The sequence below is a fragment of the Acinonyx jubatus genome, chromosome B1 (genome assembly GCF_027475565.1).
Source record: "Acinonyx jubatus isolate Ajub_Pintada_27869175 chromosome B1, VMU_Ajub_asm_v1.0, whole genome shotgun sequence".
NCBI lineage: Eukaryota > Metazoa > Chordata > Mammalia > Carnivora > Felidae > Acinonyx > Acinonyx jubatus.
This window is the reverse complement of record NC_069382.1, coordinates 140,497,277-140,518,296: the sequence shown is the minus strand read 5'-3', so window position 1 is coordinate 140,518,296 and position 21,020 is coordinate 140,497,277. Positions and strand designations below refer to the sequence as shown.

Below are 21,020 nucleotides of genomic sequence, written 5' to 3'. Positions count from 1 at the left end.
TTTTTTAGTTCCTGATTTCCCTTTAATTTTGTTTATGGTGGCTTTGTGATTTTTATTAGTCATAGACAATATTAGTTTTATTTAGTCAAAATTGCCAATCTTTTAATGTTTGTACATCTTGCGATACATTAATTTTTAATACATTACTTTTAATTCATATGGAAATATTTTGATATGTAATGTGAACAAAATACTTTGTACAATTAGAAAGTAGCTGGGAAGTGAAAAATTCTAAAACATTCTTTTTATCTGACTCGTCTCGCTGGTAAAGAAATAACTAAACATAGATCCTCCTGAAGTTACGAGAGCCCATTAAAGAACTGTGCTCTCCCCCACCCAATTTTTTGACCCTTAGGATACACATTAAGACTACTTCTAGAGGATATACATTTTTAGGTTAAAACTTCCACAAGCTTTTGGTTTCAAAGGAAGAATATAAATTTATACTTTTCAGTTCAACTTAAGGTTTATCTTGTGATTAGATTAGCTTCCTAGTACATTTTGACTCTGAAATCATCTTATATTAGATTTGTTACCAAAATGACTCCTAAATTATATCTCTAATGCACCCCCATCTTCTTCAAATATGGTTCTCTCTAATGGCCTTGAGTCCATTACAGACAAATGTATGAGTTATGATGTAAGATAAGTAATGTCTAAGGAGACTATGTGCTTCTCAACTGCTCCTATCTCCGTTCTCCAAAGATAGAAGATAAATGGAAGTGCTAAATATAAGAACTTGATCTCATTGAGTTTGAATTAGACTATTCTATTTTGAGAATGTCTGACCAAGTCTACCTCTTACAATTATTTCTATTAGAAGACTATAATAAAAGTGGGATATAAATATCCTACATAGAATATAAAAGCATTATTTATACTGTATTTCGAGAGTGGGTGAGTAGGAAACAAGACAAACATAAAGTGTTACTAAAAATATTGCCCACATCATGGGTACTTTGGTGGCAGAGATCAGGCACAGCTAGTATACATTACATACAGTGCATGTGCATAGATTCTGACACATCAATAAAAAAAACTATACTGTCCTGAAAATATTTTCTTTTTAAATGCAAAATAGCCTTCATCTGAAACATTCAAATTTTTCCACGTCAAGATACCAACTACAAGTATGTGTATTTGTATGTATGTATATGTGTGTGTGTGTATACATTTATGAAATACAGTATTAGTTCATACAGAGAATCTAATTATGTCATTAATTATTTAAATGTGTGTGTGTGGTTTTTTTTTTAAATAAACAGCATTCAGCAGTGTAGTGTAGAGAAGCAGTACAGAATAATGGCTAAGAACATTGGTCTAGACTCAAGCTGTCTTGGTTAAGTGTTGGCAAAACTGTGTTTTTGGTATGTGAACCCTGTGTAAGTCATTTAGCTTTTCCCAGCCTTGGTTTCTTCATATGTAAAGTATGTATAATAACAGCACTCACCGTATGTGGGCAGTTGTGAGGACTAAGTCAGATAATCTAGGAAAGTACTTTGGATAGTGCCTGGTGTTCAATAAATATCAGCTATCATTAGAATAACTGAACAGGAAAACTAAAATGAAACAAGATAAATGAAGAGGCGATATAGAACAATGCAGTCATATTCCACTTCTAAACATGATACATTTAGGTCTACTTTAATTACAGCCCAACTGAAATGACACTAAAAAAATTAATAAAATAAAAAGGAAAAAACAGATAACATTAGATATGAGTAATAATAATGAAATTTTAGGAGATGGAAAGCAAATGTATAATTTGTAACTGATTACACAGAACAAAGAAAGCTAAAACTTAAAGTAGCCTCACAGAAGTAGCCAACAAGAAGCAAGCTGCTCTGCATAGGAGTATTCCAGAAAGGCTCAGGAACTGGAGGCTCATGTATTTCTAAAGGCCAGGGAAGAGAAAGGGCAGGAAAATGGGAGGATTGGCTAAAAGTCTATGGGAGAAGCTGTTAGAATCCCAGATGCTCTCCCCCCACCATCAGGTGATTACTCATTCTTTTGCCCTAAAGGAATTTAGAGGCTTGATTTCTGCATGAGGTAGAGCCAGAGGACATTTGGCTCCAAAAGGATAGATACGTGGCATAGCAGGAGTAAGGCTGCAAGTTGAAAATATGAGCATGAAGTGAGATTGTATAGATAGATAGATACTGCAGATTCCCCACCCCACTCAGCTTTCAGAATTTTGGCAGGTGATTGGCACCTAACAAGGCAGTAGTAAGAGAATCCCTCTTTTGGAGAACTGACAGGCCCAAGAGAAAAGATGTACAGATAATTTTTGGGTCCCTCAATAAAAAAGCAATACCTAACTACCTACCAGTTGACAAATCCTGTCAACCTTACAAAGAGCTTTTAATCAGCTTTTTAGGGCCTCAATCTTAAATATGAATGAAGAGCCAATGACCACTAAACATTGAAGGAAAGTCTTTAACATTAATGACAGACATCAAAACAAACCAAAAAAAAAAAAAATGAATTTGAAAAAACATCAATAATTCAGATGACAGGAGCAGTTACTGAAAAACTTAAATGAATATCTTTAAACAGAAATGAGAGGGGCGCCTGGGTGGTTCAGTTGGCTGAGTGTCTAACTCTTGGTTTCAGCTCAAGTCATGAGCTCACAGTTTGTGGGTTCGAGCCCTGTGCTAGAGTGCAGAGCCTGCCTGTGACTCTCTGTCCCTTTCTTTCTGCCCCTCCCGCACTCGCTCTCTCTGTCTCTCAAAATAAATCAACAAACTTAAAAAAAATGGGAAAAGATTACATCACAAAAGAACACAAAACTATGTGAAGAGAAAACGGCTCCTGGAAATTAAAAAAAAAAAAATGATATCAGAAAAACAATTCAGTTGAGGAAATTTCCTGAAAGGTGGGAATAAAAGATGAGGTGAGCATGGAAGTCAGAATTAAAGATGACTGGAGTGGTCCAAGCGGTCTAATAGGTGACTAACAGGAATTCTAAAAAGAGAGAACTGAGAAAATGAGGGGGAGAATGATCAAATAAATGACACTAGAAAATTTCTGAGAATAAAAGAACTCAAGAGTCTGCTAAGGACGCAGCACAATGAAAAGAAAAAGACCCTCAGCAGGGAACGTCTTGAAATCAGTATGCAGGATAAAGAAAAGACCCTACAAACTAAGAAAACGAACAAAAACTAGTCACAAACAAAGGCCCTGGAGCCAAAATGGACAACAGCAATAAAATTTTAAGTATCAATCATATGTAAGTGAAAAAAACCCAGTATTTTCAGAAATGCAAAATTTTAAAATACACCCTTCCATAGTTAGCCGCTGCATCCTAGGCTCCACCAAAAGAAAGAAAGAAACCAAGAAAGGGAATTAAAATTAAAAAACAGAAAAAAAGGTGAAGGGAATTCCCTGGGTTTTGAGAGAAGGAAAATCCAAGAAGCCAACTGCGTGGCAAGCCTAGAAGGCAACCACTCCCGATCAGAACAGGAATGTTGGAGGGCTCTAAAGGCATGATGCCTAACACATGAATATATGAACAAGTAAAGAAACTAATAAAATAATCTTACTACTTTGCTCATACTAAAAGGAATTTTACAGTTGTTTTTCAGAGAACGTTTGAGGGATAATTGGTTATAGATATTTAGAAAACTAACCAAAGTAAAACAAGACAATTATTAAGTCTAAGGGCATAAAGGAAATATAATCACAGCTCACTGCACAGTTAGCTAGAGAACAATATTTACATTGTCATAATAATCTAAACACTCAATGTGACTTAACCAAAACGTATGATATGATATGATTATATAGGGAGGATTATGCAGGGAAAAGGAAGATGTATATGTGCGCATGTATGTGTGGTTTAAAGAGATAATTTTTTATATTCTACAGCATAAGTTTATAAATAATATCTAAAATTGTATGAGCAAAGACTAACAGTAGAGGAGTTCTTTTTCCAGTAATGGTAGAACAACCCTTCTGTTTAGAAATTCACTAGAAAAGTATACACACAAAATTTTTAAGTCTACCTGACAACATTAGAGAGCTACCAACACAGTTAAGAATTATGGGGCCAAAGTCCGGAACAAAATGCCATTTTCTCTAGAAGAATTTGCGAATTCTAAAAGAACCAGTTGAGAGGTTGGGAAGATGAGATGAGCTTTTGGCAGAATCAAGAAGCTAGAGGGATAAAAAACTAGAACTCTATCAAAGAGGTTAGAAGATAAACTGGTAAACATCAGGCTTCAGGATAAGAGCCTTAATCTGAATCATCTCAATCCTTGAATGAATTAAGGTGATATGGGATTGTTAGTGCCCTTACTTTAGCTACCAGCCAGAAGCTGACGTAAATCCTCTATGAAGGAAAAAAAAATGTCATCTAGAAACCAAAATGATCTAATTTTTCACAATGTCCAGAACTTTATTTAGAAAGGAAGCAAACAAAAAATGGGCTAAAGACCTTAACAGACACCTCAACCAAAGAAGATACACAGATGTCAAATAAGCATATAAAAAGATGTCCCAGGACATATGGCATCAGGGAAACCCAAATTAAAATGAGATACTATTAGGGGTGCCTGGGTGGCTCAGTCGGTTGAGCATCCGACTTTGGCTCAGGTCATGATCTCACAGTTCATAGTTTAAGCCCTGTGTCAGGCTCTGTGTCGACAGCTCGGAGCCTGGAACTTCCTTCAGATTCTGTGTCTCCCTCTGTCTCTGCCCCTCCCCTGTTTGTGCTCTGTGTCTGTCTCTCTCGAAAATAAATAAACATTAAAAAAATTAAAAAAAAAATAAATAAAATGAGATACTATTATACTCTTATTAGAATGTCCAAAATCCAAAACATAGACAACAGCAAATACTGCCAAGGATATGGAACAACAGGAACTCTCATTCATTGCTGGTGGGAATGCAAAATGGTACAACCACTGTGGAATACAGTTTGGCAGTTTCTTACAAAACGAAACATATTACTATCATATGATTTAGTAATCATACTCCTGGATACTTACTCAAAGGAGCTGAAAACTTAGGTCCACACAAAAGCTTGCACATAAATGTTTATAGAAGCTTTGTTCACAACTACAAAAACTTGGAAGTAACGAAGATGCCATTCAGTAGGCAAATGAATAAACAAACTGTGGTACATCTAGACAGTGGAATATTACTCAGCATTAAGAAGAAATAAGCTACCAAGCCATGAAAAGACATGGAGGAAACTTCAATGCATTTTACTAAATGAAAGAAGCCTATCTTTTCAAAAATTTTTTTGATGTTTATTTATTTTTGAGAGAGAGACAGAGAAAGAGAGAGAGAGACAGAGACAGAGACAGAGGCAGAGACAGAGACAGAGACAGAGGGTGAGCAGGGGAGGGGCATAGAGAGAGGGAGACACAGAATCTGAAGCAGGCTCCAGGCTCTGAGCTGTCAGCACAGAGCCCGATGTGCGGCTTGAACTCATGGACTGTGAGATCATGACCTGAGGTGAAGCCAGACGCTCAACCGACTGAGCCACCCGGGTGCCCCAAGAAGCCAATCTTAAAAAGCTTCATACTGTATGATTCCATCTATATGACCTTCTGGAAAAGGCAAAACTATGGAGACAATAAAAAGTTCACTGGTTGCCAGGGTGGAAGTGAACGGGAGGGATGAATAAGAAGGAGCACAGAAGGTTTTGAAGGCAGTAAGAATACTCTGTGTAATAATAATGGGTATTATGTCATTGTACATCTGTCCAAACTTATAGAATATACAACACCAGAGTGAACCCCAATGTAAACTATGTACTTTGAGTAATGATAATGTGTCACTGTAGATCCTTGGTAGCAAATGTACCACTCCAGTGAGTGATGTTGATAATGTGGGAGGCTGTGCATATATGGGGAAATCTCTATACCTTTCTCTCAATTTTGTTGTGAATCTAAAATTACTCTAAAAAAGTTAAACTATTGGGAAAAAAAGCAGGACTGGACAACAACATGACTGAAAACCAAGAGAAACAATGGTCACAGGCCCAGAGGGGATTCAGATAATGGAGTTATCATATACCATTAAAAAAAAAATGTTTTTAATAGTACAAGTACCAGAAGGAAACAAGAGAATGGGGTAGAAAAAATAATTGAGAAGGTAAGGAGTAAAAACTTCCTAAATCAATGAAACATATCAATCCATACGTCTACTAAGGTCAGTGAACCTCAAGAAAGACAAATACAAAGAAGAACACACCTAGCACATCACAGTCAAATTTCTATAAACCGATACAAAGAGAAAATCTTAAAAGTGGTCAGAGACAAAATTACCTCCAAAAGAGCAACAAGAAGACTTAAAACTGACTTACCAGTAGAAACAATGGAAACCTGAATACAATGTTCTACAATGAATTCAATTCACTCACTCATTAGACAAATATTTATTATCTACTATATGCTAGACACTGTTCTAGGTATTTTGGGATGCATCAGTGAATACAACAAAGAATGTTACTTCTATTGTGTAAAATTATATAACAAACATTTTTCTTTTTGGTGGGGGGGAGGGGGAGAGGGAGAGGAAAGGAGGGAGGAAGGGAGGGAGGGGGAGAGAGAGAGAGAGAGAGAGAGAGAGAGAGAGAGAATATGAATGGATGAATAAATGAATAAATAAATAAATATAAGCAGGCTCCAAGCCCAGCATGGAGCTGGGTGCAGGGTTCAATCACACAACCCTGGGACCCATGCATGACCTGAGATAAAAATTGAGAGTTGAATGTTCAACTGACTGAGCCACCTAGGTGCCTCTATAACAAACATTTTTAAGAGGAGAAATAATAAACATTTTTAAGAGGAGAAATTGCATACGGCATGTTTGACAGTCTATTTAGGAAATACAGTTCATTTTTTGCTGTTAGAATTGTTACTTAAAATTTTGACTTCATAGATATGACTGGTACTTTTTCAGTGATGGATGAGATTCTTTATAATCAAGTAGTCTGTTTATTGCACAACTAGACAAAATCTCTCAGGCTGGCTTTTGGGTAATAAAAAGTCATGCAATTTCAGAGCTGATGTTTCTAGATGACCCTAGAGGTCGTCTAGTCCACACTCATCTTTAGACATGAAAAGAGCAAGGCACAATATATTTGGCTTTTCAAGGTCACACAAGTAGGGAGACCCACCAATGACTCCTGGTCAAATGTTCTTTGTTGTTGTTTATTTGTTGTTTGGTTTGTGGGGTTATTTTGGGAGGGGGATTTACTTTGTATCAATGTTAACATGTACATAATTTTAAAGCTTATTTTAGGGGCGCCTGGGTGGCTCAGTCAGTTAAGTGCCTGACTCTTGCTTTCAGCGCAGGTCGTGATCTTAAGATTCATGAGTTCAAGCCCTTTATCGTGCTCTGTGCTGACAGCACGGAGCTTGCTTGGGATTCTCTTCCTCTCTCTCTCTGTACCGCCCTGACATTCCCTCCCTGTCTCTCTCTCAAAATGTATAAATAAACTTTAAAGGTAATTTTATAACACTTAAAACAAAAAACAGTAATCCCTTCCTCTTCCTCTGACCACTTCCAAGTCCCAGTCTCCAGAGAGAAGCATGTTTACCTTCTAATATGAAGATTATCATTCTGTTATTTGATAGAATGTTCTCTTATTTGTTGTGTAACAGCTTGCTTTTCAGTGCACACATCTGAAGTGTCTGAGAGGGGTCCTTTTCCACTTTTAGCCATTTCGCAGTGCATGCCTTTCATTTAAGAGCACAGGTGGAATAACTGGCCGGTCACTGGTCATCCTGTTGCTATTCATTAGACAGGACTGTTAACTAATGAAATTGATTTTCATGTGCGATTTATGGAATAAGTTTCATTTCTCTAGAGTTGGAGCTGAATACTGGTTACAGGGGATTAGTGGTTCCATAAATGTATATTTTCAGAACAAAGTCTGAATTTTACACCGTACAAGTTTTTTCCTTAGCTTTAAAGAAAAAAAAAAAGGTTAAAACCAAAACTTTTCTAAGGTCTTGAACATTTTATTTTTCTTTAATTAAAAAAAATGTTTTTATTTATTTTTTGAGAGACAGAGACAGAGCACGAGCAGGGGAGGGGCAGAGGGAGAGGGAGACACAGAATCTGAAGCAGGCTCCAGGCCCTGAGCTGTCAGCACAGAGCCCGACGCGGGGCTCAAACTCACAGACTGTGAGATCATGCCCTGAGCCGAATGAAGTCGGACGCCCAACCAACTGAGCCACCCAGGAGCCCCTAAAGTCTTGAACATTTTAAATAAAGGGAATAAAAATATCTTACAGTTACTAAAATTTTATGATTATACGTACATTTACATATAGTTCCTGAAGAAACTATATAAGCAAATCATTTTCATCTTGGTGGGATATCAATATACCATTAATTTGCCTTTGGCATTTGAAGCGGTGCTTATTTTAGCTATCTCAGCATTTGCTTTGTAATGTGGAAATGCTTGTGATGGAAAGCACTGAACATAAGACTACTAAATAATTTATTTTGACAATTATTATTGGTGGGTTGGAAGATGGCAGCAAAGCAAGAGGACGCTATGCTTGCCTCATCCCATGAATACAACTAGGTAACTACCAAATCATCCTAAATAACCTGGAAATTGACTTGAAGACAGGCAGAACAAACTCTACAATAAAGGTAGAGAAGAAACCACATTGAAGAAGGTAGGAAATGTGGAGATGTGGTTTAGGAGAGAAATGGATTGTGGCTGCTGCAGTGGGGAGGGAGCCAATCTCTTGGAGAAGGGCAAGAGACAGACTAACACAAAGGGGAGCACACAGGGAAAATGAATCCCCATAGCAGTTGGCTTGGAAAGCAAGAAGGGCTGAATTTTGTGCCTTCTGGAAATCATCAGGGCTTAAAGCCTGATGATTAGGCTTGAAGGTCAGTGGGCTTGGCTGAGATAGAGCCCAGAGGGCACTGAACTGCTCTTGGAGAGACGGCAGGCAAACAACCCATGGACACCCAGCATGGAAACAGTGATCTGAAGAGCACCAGGGGCACACAGTAAGAAAAGACAGCATTCACAGAGAGACCCCTCCAGGAACAAAGGAACTGGCTGGCACCATTTTCCTTCCCCATCCCTCAGCATACAGGGCTACCAGTGGGAACCAGTGCAGCACTGACACTCGCTATCTCACTTGCTTACATCAAGCCTCCCCCGTCCACACTCTGGTGTCACCACCCTGCCTGTCATGCCTGTCTCAGTCCCAGTGTGGTGGGCCCCCTCCCCTAGAAGAACAACCCAAATCCTTGCTCACACATCTGCCAACTTGAGATATTTGCCAAGACTTGGTTCCAGCACTGGTGGTGACAGGTTTCATTTCACAAACAGACCAGAGCACACCTATCTAAAACATGCTACATTCAGGCCAGGGACCAAACACTGCCCACAACAGGCAAAGAGAGCCTGGGCAGACAACTGGCCCAAAGAATAAAGTGGCCAGGACTAAACACTGGGGCACACACAGCATACATTAGAGACATTCCCACGAGCACCAGGCCCTGGGGAAATGGGGACACCACATGACAGGGCACTAGAGAACCTCTTATTAAGGCCATAACCCTCAAGAACAAGAGATATAGTTTACTTTCCTAACACACAAGAACTGGCACAGAGACTTAGACAAAAATGAGAAGACAGAGAAATTTATTCCAAATGGAAGAACAAGACAAGGCGATGTCCAGAGATCTAAGTGAAACAGATATAAGTAACATACCTTATACTGATATACTGATATACTCTATCAGTATTTAAAGCAACGATCATAAGAATACTCACCGTACTTGAGAAAAGAATGGAAGAAATGAGTGAGACCCTTAACGCAGACATAAGGAATAGTGTACCAGAGATAAAGGGTATAATAAACAAAATGAGAAACACGCTTGATGGAATGAACAGTAGGACGGAAGAAGCAGAGAAAAGAATAAGTGACCTAGAAGACAGAGAGAAAAGAATTATGCAAAACAAGAACAGACTTAGGGAACACAGTGATTTCATCATACATAGTAATATTGATAGTATAGAACTCCTACAAGAAGAAGAAAGAGGAAAGGGGGCAGAAAATTTATTTGAAGAAATAATAGCTGAAAACTTACCTAATCTGGGGAAGGAAACAGATATCTAGATCCAGAAGGCACAGGGAACTCCCATCAAAATTAACAAAAGCAGATCCACACCAAGACATACTGTAATTAAACTGGCAAAACACAGTTATAAAGAAAAAAAATTTAAAGCAACAAGAAAAGAAGACAGTAACTTACAAGGGAAAACCCATAAGGCTAGCAGGAGATTTTTTCAACAGAAACTTTTCAAGCCAGAAAGGAGTGGCATGATATATTCAAAGTGCTGAATGGGAAAAATGTGCAGCCAAGAATACTGTCAAGCAAGGCTATAATTCAGAATAAAAGGAGAGATAAAGAGTTTCTCAGACAAACAAACTACAGGAGTCCAGGACCACTAAACCAGCCCTACAAGAAATATTAAAGGGGACTCTCTGAGTGGAAAGGAGAGACCAAAGTAACAGTATAAAGGTAGGAAACATAAAAGAAGCAAAAATGAGTATTTCTTTTTTTGTTTTTTAGTGTTTAATTTTTTGGAGAGAGAGTGAGTGAGCGGGGGAGGAGGAAAGGAGGGGGACAGTCTGCATTGACAGCAGAGAGCTGATGCAGGGTTCAAACTCACGAACTGCGGGATTGTGATCTGAGCTGAAGTCAGACACTTATTAACCTACTGAGCCACCCAGGCACCCCCAAAATGAATATTTCTGTAAAAAAAAATTCATGGAATGCACAAAATAAAAGGATGTAAAATATAACAATATATACTTAAAATGTGGGGAGGAGTAAGAATGAGTTCAAACTTACATGACCATCAACTTAATATAGATTGCTATATGCAGAAGATGTTATATACAAACCTAACAGAACCATACATCTAAAACTACTAATAAATACACAAAGAATAAAGAGAAAAAAATCCAAATGTGTCATTAAAGAAAATTGGCAAAACATGAAAGAGAGAAAGACAAAGGATCAAAGCAAATCTTCAAAAACAACCACAAAAAGTACAACAAAATGACAATGAATACATATCCATCAATAATTATTTTCAATGTAAATTGGGTAAACATTCCAATAAAAAACATAGGGTGACAGGGGCACCTGGGTGGCTTAGTAGGTTGAGCATCTGACTTTGGCTCAGGTCATGATCTCACAGTTCATGGGTTCGAGCCCCGTGTCGGGCTATGTGCTGACAGCTCAGAGCCTGGAGCCTGCTTCAGATTCTGTGTCTCCCTCTCTCTCTGCCCCTCCCCTGCTCATGCTCTGTCTCTGTCTCTCAACAATAAATAAATGTTAAAAAAAAAAATTAAAGAAAAACATAGGGTGACAGAATGGATTAAAAAAATAAAACAAGACCCATCTATATGCTGCCTACAAGAGACACATATTAGATCTAAAGAAACCTACAGATTGAAAGGGTATGGAGAAATACCTATCATGCAGATGGATGCCAAAAGAAAGCTGGAGTAGCAATACATATTATCAGACAAAACAGACTTTAGAACAAAGACTGTAACAAGAGACAAAGGACACTATATAATAATAAAAGGGACAATCTAACAAGAAGATATAACAATTGTAAATATTTATGTACCCTCCATAGAAACACCTTAATACATAAAACAGTTAATAACAAACATAAAAGAACTAATAGATAATAATGCAACAAGAGAAGATGACTTTAACACCCCATGTACATCAACAGACAAGTCATCTAAACAGAAGATCATCAACAACAACAACAAAAAAAAAACAAACAAAAAAAATCCTTATAAAATCAACAAGAAAACAATGGCTTTGAATGACGCACTTGCACAGATGGATTTAACAGACATATTCAGTACATTACATCCTAAAACAGCAGAATACACATTCTGTTTTCAAATACATGTGGAACATTCTCCAGAAGAGAATGTTAGACCTTAAAATAAGCCTCAACAAATTGAGGAAGATTGAAGTCATACTGTGCATCTTTTCTGACCACAATGTTATGAAACTAGAAGTCAGCCACAAGAAAAATCTGTAAAGATGACAAATACAAGGAGGTTAAAGAACATGCTACTAGGGAATGAATGGGTCAACCAGGAAATAAAAGATGAAATTAAAAAGTACATGGAAACAAATGAAAATGAAAACACATTGGTCAAAACCTTTGGGATGCAGCAAAAGTGGTCATAAGAGGGAAGTTTATAGCAATATAAGTCTTCCTCAAGAAGCAAGAAAAATTTCAAATAAACAACCTAAGCACACACCGCAAGGAGCTAGAAAAAGAACAAAAAAAGACTAAAGCCAGCAGAAGGAAGGAAGGAAATAATAAAGATTAGAACAGAAATAAATGATACAGAAATAAAAAAAAAAAAAACAAACAGAACAGATCAAGCCAGACTTAGGGGCACCTGGGTGGCTCAATTAAGTGATCGACTCTTGGTTTTTGGCTCAAGTGATCTCAGGATTTGTGGGATCAAGCCCAGCACTGGGCTGTGTGCTGACAGTGTGGAGCTTGCTTGGGATTCTCCCTCTCTCTGCCTGCCAAATAAATAAATAAACTTAAAAAAAATTGCCAAAAACCTTTAGCCATACTTATCAAGAAAAAAGGAGAAAGGCCTCAAATAAAATCACAAATGAGAGAGGGGAAATAACAGTCAATGCTACAGAAATACAATTATAAGAGAATATTATGAAAACTATATGCCAACAAGTTGGACAACCTAAAGAAATAGATAAATTCCTAGAAGCATATAATCTACCAAAACTATAACAGGAAGAAATAGAAAATTTGAACAAACCAACAACAAACAAAGAAGCTGAATCAGTAATCAAAAAACTCCTGACAAACAAACATCCAGGATCAGATGGCTTCACAGGAGAATTTTACCAAACATTTAAGGAAGAGTTAATACCTATTCTCAAACTATTTCAAAAAATAGAAAAGGAAGGAAAACCCCAACTCATTCTATGAGGCCATTAATTCTCTCATACCAAAACCAGATAAAGACATCACTAAAATAGAGAACTACAGGCTAATATTCCTGGTAAACATAGATGCAAAAATCCTCAACTACCAAACCAAGTCCAATAAAACATTAAAAAAAATTATTCACCAAAATCAAGTGGGATTTATTCTTGGGTTGCAAGCATGGTTTGACATTCACAAATCAATAAATGTGATACATCATATCAATAAGAGAAAACATATTCTCCATATGATCATTTTGAAAAATGTAGAAAAAGCATTTGACAAAATACAACATCCATTCAAGATAAAAACCTTCAAAGTAGGTTTAGAGGGAACATACCTCACCATAATAAAGGTCATATATGAAAGACCCCCAGCTACCATCATCCTCAATGGGGAAAAACTGAGAGCTTTTCGTCTAAGGTCAGGAACAAGACAGGAATGTCCACTCTTACCACTTTTATTCAATACTGTACTGGAAATCCTAGCTGCAGCAATTAGACAACAAAAAGAAATAAAAGGCATCCAAACTGGTAAGAAAGAAGTACAATTTCCTTTTTTTTTTTTTAAGTTTATATTATTTATTTTTGAGAGAGAGAGAGAGAGAGAGAGAGAGAGAGAGAGAGAGAGAGAACACACAAGCAGAGGAGGGGCAGAGAGAGAGAGGGAGAGAGAAAATCCCAAGAAGGCTGCACGCTGCCAGCACAGAGCCCAACGTGGGGTTAAAACTCACATATCATGAGATTATGACCTGAGCCAAAATCAAGAGTCAGATGCTCAGTTGACTGAGCCACCCGGGCACTCCTAAGTACAACTTTCACTATTTGCAGATGACATGATACTATATATAGAAAACCCCAAAGACTCCACCAAAAGACTGTGAGAACTTTCAGTAAACTCACAGGATACAAAACCAATACAGCATTTATAAACACCAATAATGAAGCAGCAGAAAGAGAAATTAAGAAAACAATCTCAAAAATAATAAGATGCCTAGGAATAAACCTAACCAAAGAGGTGATAGATCTGTACTCTGAAAACTATAAAAAAACAAAACAAAACAAAACAAAACAACCTGATGACAGAAATTTACAACAACACAAAGAAAAGGGAAAACATCCCATGCTCATTGATTAGAGGAACAAATATTGTTAAAATTCCTGTACTACTCAAAGCAATATACACATTTAATGCAATTCCTATCAAAATACCAATAGCATTTTTCACAGAACTAGAATAATTCTAAACTTTGTATGGAACCACAAAAGACCCTGAATAGCCAAAGCAATCTCGAAAAAGCAAAGCAAAGCTGGAAGCATCATAATTCTGGAGTTTAAGTTATATCACAAAGCTGTTGCAATCAAAACAGTAGGAAACTGGCACAAAAAATAGCACAGAGAGCAATGGAAGAGAACAGAAAACCCAGAAATAAACCCTCAACCATATGGTCAATTAAATCTTTGACAAAGTAGGAAAGAATATACAATTGGAAAAAGACAGTCTGTTCAAACAATGATATTGAGAAAACTGGAAAGCAACATGCAAAGTTTTTTTTTTTACTTTCTTACACCATACACAAAAATAAACTCAAAATGAATTAAAGACCTAAAACCGTAAGTCCTGAAACCATAAAAATCCTCGAAGAGAACATAGGCAATAACTGCTTTGTCATCGGCTGAAGCAACTTTTTTCTAGATATGTCTCCTGAGGCAAAGAAAACAAAAGCAAAAATAAACTATTGAGACTTCATTGAAATAAAAACTTCTGTACAGTGAAGGAAACAATCAACGAAACTAAAGGGCAACCTGCAGAATGGGAGAAGATATTTGCAAATGACATATCTGATAGAGGGTTAGTATTAAAAATCTATAAAGAATTTATCAAACTCAACACCCCCCAAATGAATAATCTAATGAAAAAATGGGCAGAAGACATTAATAGACATTTCTCCAAAGATATACAGATGACCAGTCTGTTTGGTGGGAATGCAAACTGGTGCAGCCACTCTGGAAAACAGTACGGAGGTTCCTCAAAAAGTTAAAAACAGAACTACTGTATAATCCAGTAATCGTACTACTTGGTATTTACCCAAAGAATACAAAAACACTAATACAAGGGGAGACAGAAACCCCTATGTTTAGAACAGCATTATTTACAATAGCCAAGGTACAGAAGCAGCCCAAATGTCCATCAAATGATGAACTGATAAAAAAAAAAAAAAGATGTGGTATATTATACAATGGAATATTACTTCAGCCATAAAAAAGAATGAAATCTTGCCATTTGCAATGATATAGATAGAGCTAAAAAGTATAATGCTAAGTAAAATAAGTCCATCAGAGAAAGACAGATATCATATGATTTCACTCATATGTGGCATTTAAGAAGCAAGATAAACAAATGAAAGGAAAAAAAAAAGAAAGAAGCAAATCAGGAAACAGACTGTTAACAATGGAGAACAAACTGATGATTACCAGAGGGAAGGGGGTAAGGGATGGGTTTTATAGGTGAGGGGGCGTAAGGAGTGCACTTGTCATGATGAGCACTGAGTGATGTATGGAATTGTTGAATCACTATAGTGTGCACCTGAAACTAATATAACACTGTATGTTAACTAACTGGAATTACAATGAAAACTTAAAAAAACTCAATTATTGTTAACATTAATCCTACTGAGTAATTCATGTTTTCCCCAGGGGAAACAGCAAATAGTGAAGTAAATGTTTTCATTCATCTGGTATGTATAAATCTACAATCCAGTAATTGAAAATGTCATAACTATAGATATATTTTTAAATGAAATTTTCTCCATTTAAAATTACTTACATATTAGGTCATTTGCATCATGGATTATGAGACTAGGTGCTTACATGAGACAGGAAGCTGGCTGTGGACTGGGATGACGGTACATTAGAATGGGAACGGGTGGCTGAGGATGGCTGTAGAAGGCGTGGCTTCACAGAAGTATTTGAGGTGTATCCAGGGCCCTGAAGTTCCTAGAAAACAATATAAATGTGAGCAAAATAATTGTCCACCTACACCTACAATTGTGAAATCAAAACGTATTTCACAAACATAATTTCAATTTTACATGTTGAACATCTATAAAGCAAGATGATTCTGAGTCACTCTTTGAGGACTAAGCATATGCTAAGAAGATGCCTTCACACTGCTGATTTTGAAAGAGGCATTTGCGATGTGAAAACACCTCGGATGGTACAATACTTAGCTGGTTTCTAACTTTTGCCAAAGACTCTACGCTAGTTGGGGCATACTACTGAGAAAGGTCCTCTACAACTATCGCGTGCTCCAGCCCGCAAAAGTATCCATTACAGACACTTTAACGTATGTCTGCAACTTTAAGACATACTTGGAAAGCAGACATAAATTTCAGTGGAAAATGCACTGTTTTTAAAGGACACATGTTTTGGTGATGCAGAATAAATCATTTTTGCTATTCTCCAAACAAGCTGAGCACACTCACACTTTGGACCTCTGCACTTGCTTGACCCCCTTCTGTGTGGAAAATTCTTCCTTCAGGTATCCCCATGGCATACCTGAAGAAGGTGTTTGCCTCTCTTATAAACTTAACAGAGAGTACGGTGTTTCAATTTGTTACTATAGGAAGAGGACAGGTATAGATATAATGATGTTTATGCAGATTTTAGAACTGCTAGTATCAGATAATGTTGAAGTACACTTGACTGTGTCCAAGGTACATGAAGTAAATATATAAGTATATCAAAGAATGGCATTAATTTCACTTGAACTATTTCTGATGGAAAAAAGGCCTTACTTTTACATCCAAAGTGTGTTGAAGTTTTAGGCGCACAGATTCTTGTTCCTGACGCTGTATGATATCTTGACATTCTGCAAACTGCAAAGATGCCTACAATCAAACAACCACATGTGGTTTGTCTTCCATTCTCTACACAATTTTGTTTTGTTAACCTATAAATACAGAGTTGCCATCTCTTCAAGGGAACCCCCCCCACACTAACTTGCATTTATCTACTTATCAGTTTTGTTCATTAAACTTAGAACTGGAGGCCATGCCTTTATCCTCTGTATCCCTGGCATCTATGTAGCATTTAGTAAGAATGAACTAAGGATGGAATAAGCAAATCGCTTTAGTAATGTAAAAAAATGACCACAACTGAAATCCATTAAATCAACATACCATGTTTTAAGATCAAAGCTGGCATAGGTGGGTTCACAGGTCATTTTACCTAACCATAAAGGCTCTGGATTTCTTAATAATCAGGACTAGTTTGGGTATATTTTTGCCTTCCAGAGTTCTCACAAGGAAGATTTATGCCTTTATGATACATTGCAATAACAAATACAATGTCACTAACCCTTCTCATTCTTTGTGTGTGTGTGTTTTTTTTTTTTTTGAGACAGAGAGAGAGAGAGAGAGAGAGAGAGAGAGAGAGAGAAGCAGGGCTAATGTTTTTTTTTTTTTACCCGAAGTGGGGCTCGTGCTCACCCGAATGGGGCTTGAGCTCACCCACTGCAGGACTTGAACTCACAAACCATGAGATCATGCCCTGAGCTGACACTTAACCAACTGGGCCACCTAGGTGTCCCCTGAGTTGTGTTTTCTGCCAGCATTTTCTGGACTCCAATGAATGCCAGACATTAGCATTATGTTAGCATTTTACTGATATTATTAACAGACTTTATTCTACCTAGTGTTCAAGTCATTTTGTGGCAGTAAGTTAGATTGAAGACATTTATTTATTCAGTCCAGTGAGGACCCTAGGTGTATCTTGCATCTTGTATCTTACTGCTTCTGTGACTGAGTTAGCCTCAAAAAGAATTTTGTAAAAAGTACACAGTATAACTGTGCTTTAAAGCTTAGAAGAGGCTTCTCTACTCTATAGGCTATGGTTTTTCCTTGCGCTAGGTGACTGGGATCTAGTAGAGATTTGGTTCCTATCAGCATGGAGCTTTTATTCAGAACATGTCTCCTCAGTTAATAGCTATTTAGTTGATGATTACTTTACACACTTAGTAACTACCTTATCAAGAGCAACTTCCATATTAGCAACTTTTTCTTTCAAACGGCGCTCCTGGGATCTCAGGACTTCCAGTTCTCCAGCCATCTTGTTTTTTTCTGTTGCAACAGTACTCAATTCCTGGCTTAATTTATTCTTCTCTTCTTTTAAAAAATGCTTTTCCTATAATTATAGAGGAAAAAAAATATCAGAAATAATATGCTGATGTAGATGCTCAGATGTGAGGGAAATATAAAACTAATATAAAGATCTGAACTATAGTTCAATTCATATGTCACTTAATTGTTCTGAGTTGGAGCTGGGAGCTATTAGAATCATGTCACCATGTACTCTCTTATTTTTATAAGAGAGCAGGGGAGTGGCAGAGAGAGAGGGAGACACAGAATCCAAAGTAGGCTCCAGGCTCTGAGCTGTCAGCACAGAGCCTGATGTGGGGTTCGAACTTGTGAACTGCGAGATCATGACCTGAACCGAAGTCAGACTCTTAACTGACTGAGTCACTCAGGCGCCCCAAGGGTAGCTTCATTTTTAAAAGCTCATTTTGGCAGGGAGGGGGACAAAATATAAGAAAAATTTAAATATAGTGAACAAACAGAGGGTTGCTGGAGGGGTGGTGGGAGGGGGGATGGGCTAAATGGGTAAGGGCATTAAGGAATCTGCTCCTGAAACCATTATTGCATTACATGTTAACTAACTTGGATGTAAATTTAAAAATAAATAAATAATTAAAAAAAACAAACAAAGAAATGCAGAATCCCTTGCTCCTCCACTCCTGGACTTACTGAATCAAAACATGCATCAAAAATATTTTTAATTAAAAAAATAATAAAAAAGATAAAAAGGTTCATTTTGGGTCTGGGAAGAGCAAATGCCTGACCCACGCTCAGTTTCTACATACGCTACATACCTCTTCACCCCCACTACAGCCAGTGCTCACAAACCCTGCTTTTACAAATGTTGATTTGTTCCAAAGTGATTGAACTATCAGGGAACATTTGAGCACAACATAAGTTTCACACTTACTATGCACAGTTGCACTTATAAGAAATATTAAGTCAACACAAAACTGCACCCGGCTAAACAGAGCTGTGTGGGAATACACAAAAAGCATAAATGCACACTCCTCAAACACCAATCTGCTACTACCTCAGTTTATCTTGTGTTCTGAGTCACATCCGTGCACATCTGGTGTCACAAAAAACCTCCCTTCTACCCCCTCATAGTAACTCACAAGCTGCAGCCCTTTGATGCACACTTCTACAAGCAGACTTCAGGTCTTTTTCAAGATAAAGGACCATCTTTATTGTAGTATTTATGTATTTCTTAGCCATTTAACACATGTAAAACTGCACCACCAGTTTTCATTAGGTCCCTCCTTTTCGTGTGTTATTGATGAAATTTGCTAGTGAGGTACTCCTAATCCCATTGTTCTCACAACCCCCGTGGCCTTTTCTGCACAATTTTGTAGACACACGTGTCACATTATAGCAGAACTGACCATGCTTTGTTAATAGTCGTTCCCTGTCTCTACCAGGAATGTCCTTTTGTCCATTTTCTGCATTTAAAATACTAGCTCCTTCAAGGTCCTATTCAGAGGCACCTGGGTGGTCCAGTCGGTTAAGTGTCTGACTTTAGCTGAGGTCATAATCTATCTCATGGTTCATGAGTTCAAGCCAGACTCTGTGCTGACAGCTCGGAGCCTGGAGCCTGCTTCTGATTCTGTCTCCCTCTCTCTCTGCCCTTCCCTTGCTTACATTCTGTCTCATCTCTCAAAAATAAATAAACATTAAAAACAATTAAAAAAAATCCTACTCAAATGTTCCTTCAGGAACTTTCCCCTCACTCTCTCAGTCAGAAATAAACTCTTTTCTCCATTTTACTTGGTAACTCTGCTACGTCTTATCCTGCCTGCAGTATATTAAAGAGTGAACACACTGGCTTCCCTCATTCTGAGCACAGGGACTCACCTTATTTGCAGTTGTCATTGCCTCTTCCAAAAACTGTATCTTGCTTTGAAGGGCATCTATCTGACCTCTTTTAGCCGTGATTTGCTTTTGCATCCCCATTGCCACTTTCATAGCTGGGGGGAAAAAGAAAATAAACTGCCTTAGTTTTTAGTGTCTAAATTTGGGGAGGCTACTATAAATTGATGGTTAAACATTATGAGAAGGTGACAAGATTCTCCAAGGCACTTGGACAGTTTCAAGAGACTGATCATGGGAAAAAACAAAACAAAACAAAACAAACCTTCAGACTTCACAATATTGCGATATAACAATTTTCAGCAATTACAGAGAGATTTTGAATTGAGAATGATATTTTGTGATTTCCTTGCTACTGTTATTAATTTCACTGACCATAATTTGCTGTATCTCTAATGGTTATATAATACTGATCAAATTCATACTTACACATATCGAATATATATATATATAACAATAGTTGTATACTGAACAATGTAGAATTTTCTAGAAATTCATATTTAAAATACCACAAATGGGGTGCCTGGGTGGCTCAGTAGGTTAAGCGTCTGACTTCTGATCTCAGCTCAGGTCTTGATCTCACGGTCGTGAGCTCAAGCCCTGCACTGGACTCCACATTGGGTGTAGAATCTACTTAAAAAAAACAAAAAACCAAAAAAACCCCACAAAAGACATCTATTATTTATTTTTTTCATATGATATCCTATAAAAATGTCATAAGTGATTGTGTAAGACTTCTATTATTAAGTGGTCTTTTTAAAGATTCCAATGATACCACAAATCATTCAGTTTTCATTCTCAAGGCTATTGCATGTGCTTGGAACTCACTACTATTTCAATAGTAAAATTGGCAGCATTAGCACATACGGAATTATTTTAGTAAAACTGGTGATGGGGTGAGAATGTTCAGGGCAGGTAGTAGGCACTGAATACTTCAGATATGGGAGACCATTGAAAAGACATATGAAGCTCATCCTTGCTTGGAAATTCAAAGCCAGACACCCAGTGTTGTTTCCT

The 21,020-nt window shown here is 37.3% G+C and overlaps 1 protein-coding gene across 11 annotated transcripts in view; it reads right to left on the bottom strand.

The window, feature by feature from the left end:
- CCDC158 (coiled-coil domain containing 158) overlaps nt 1-21,020 on the bottom strand; it is a 103,207-nt gene that overhangs the window by 33,758 nt on the left and 48,429 nt on the right. For 10 of the 11 annotated variants that reach the window (XR_008296272.1, XM_053217226.1, XM_027058706.2 and 7 more), the window contains 4 exons: nt 19,989-20,101; nt 18,025-18,183; nt 16,797-16,889; nt 15,871-15,996 (listed from right to left, as the gene is read on the bottom strand). Coding sequence is in view for 10 of the 11 variants with exons in the window: in XM_053217226.1 (XP_053073201.1) it covers nt 15,871-15,996; nt 16,797-16,889; nt 18,025-18,183; nt 19,989-20,101 (491 nt within the window). In the remaining variant the exon portion in view is untranslated. The remainder of the gene's footprint in view (nt 1-15,870; nt 15,997-16,796; nt 16,890-18,024; nt 18,184-19,988; nt 20,102-21,020) is intronic. The other variant, XM_027058682.2, reaches the window with a different exon arrangement.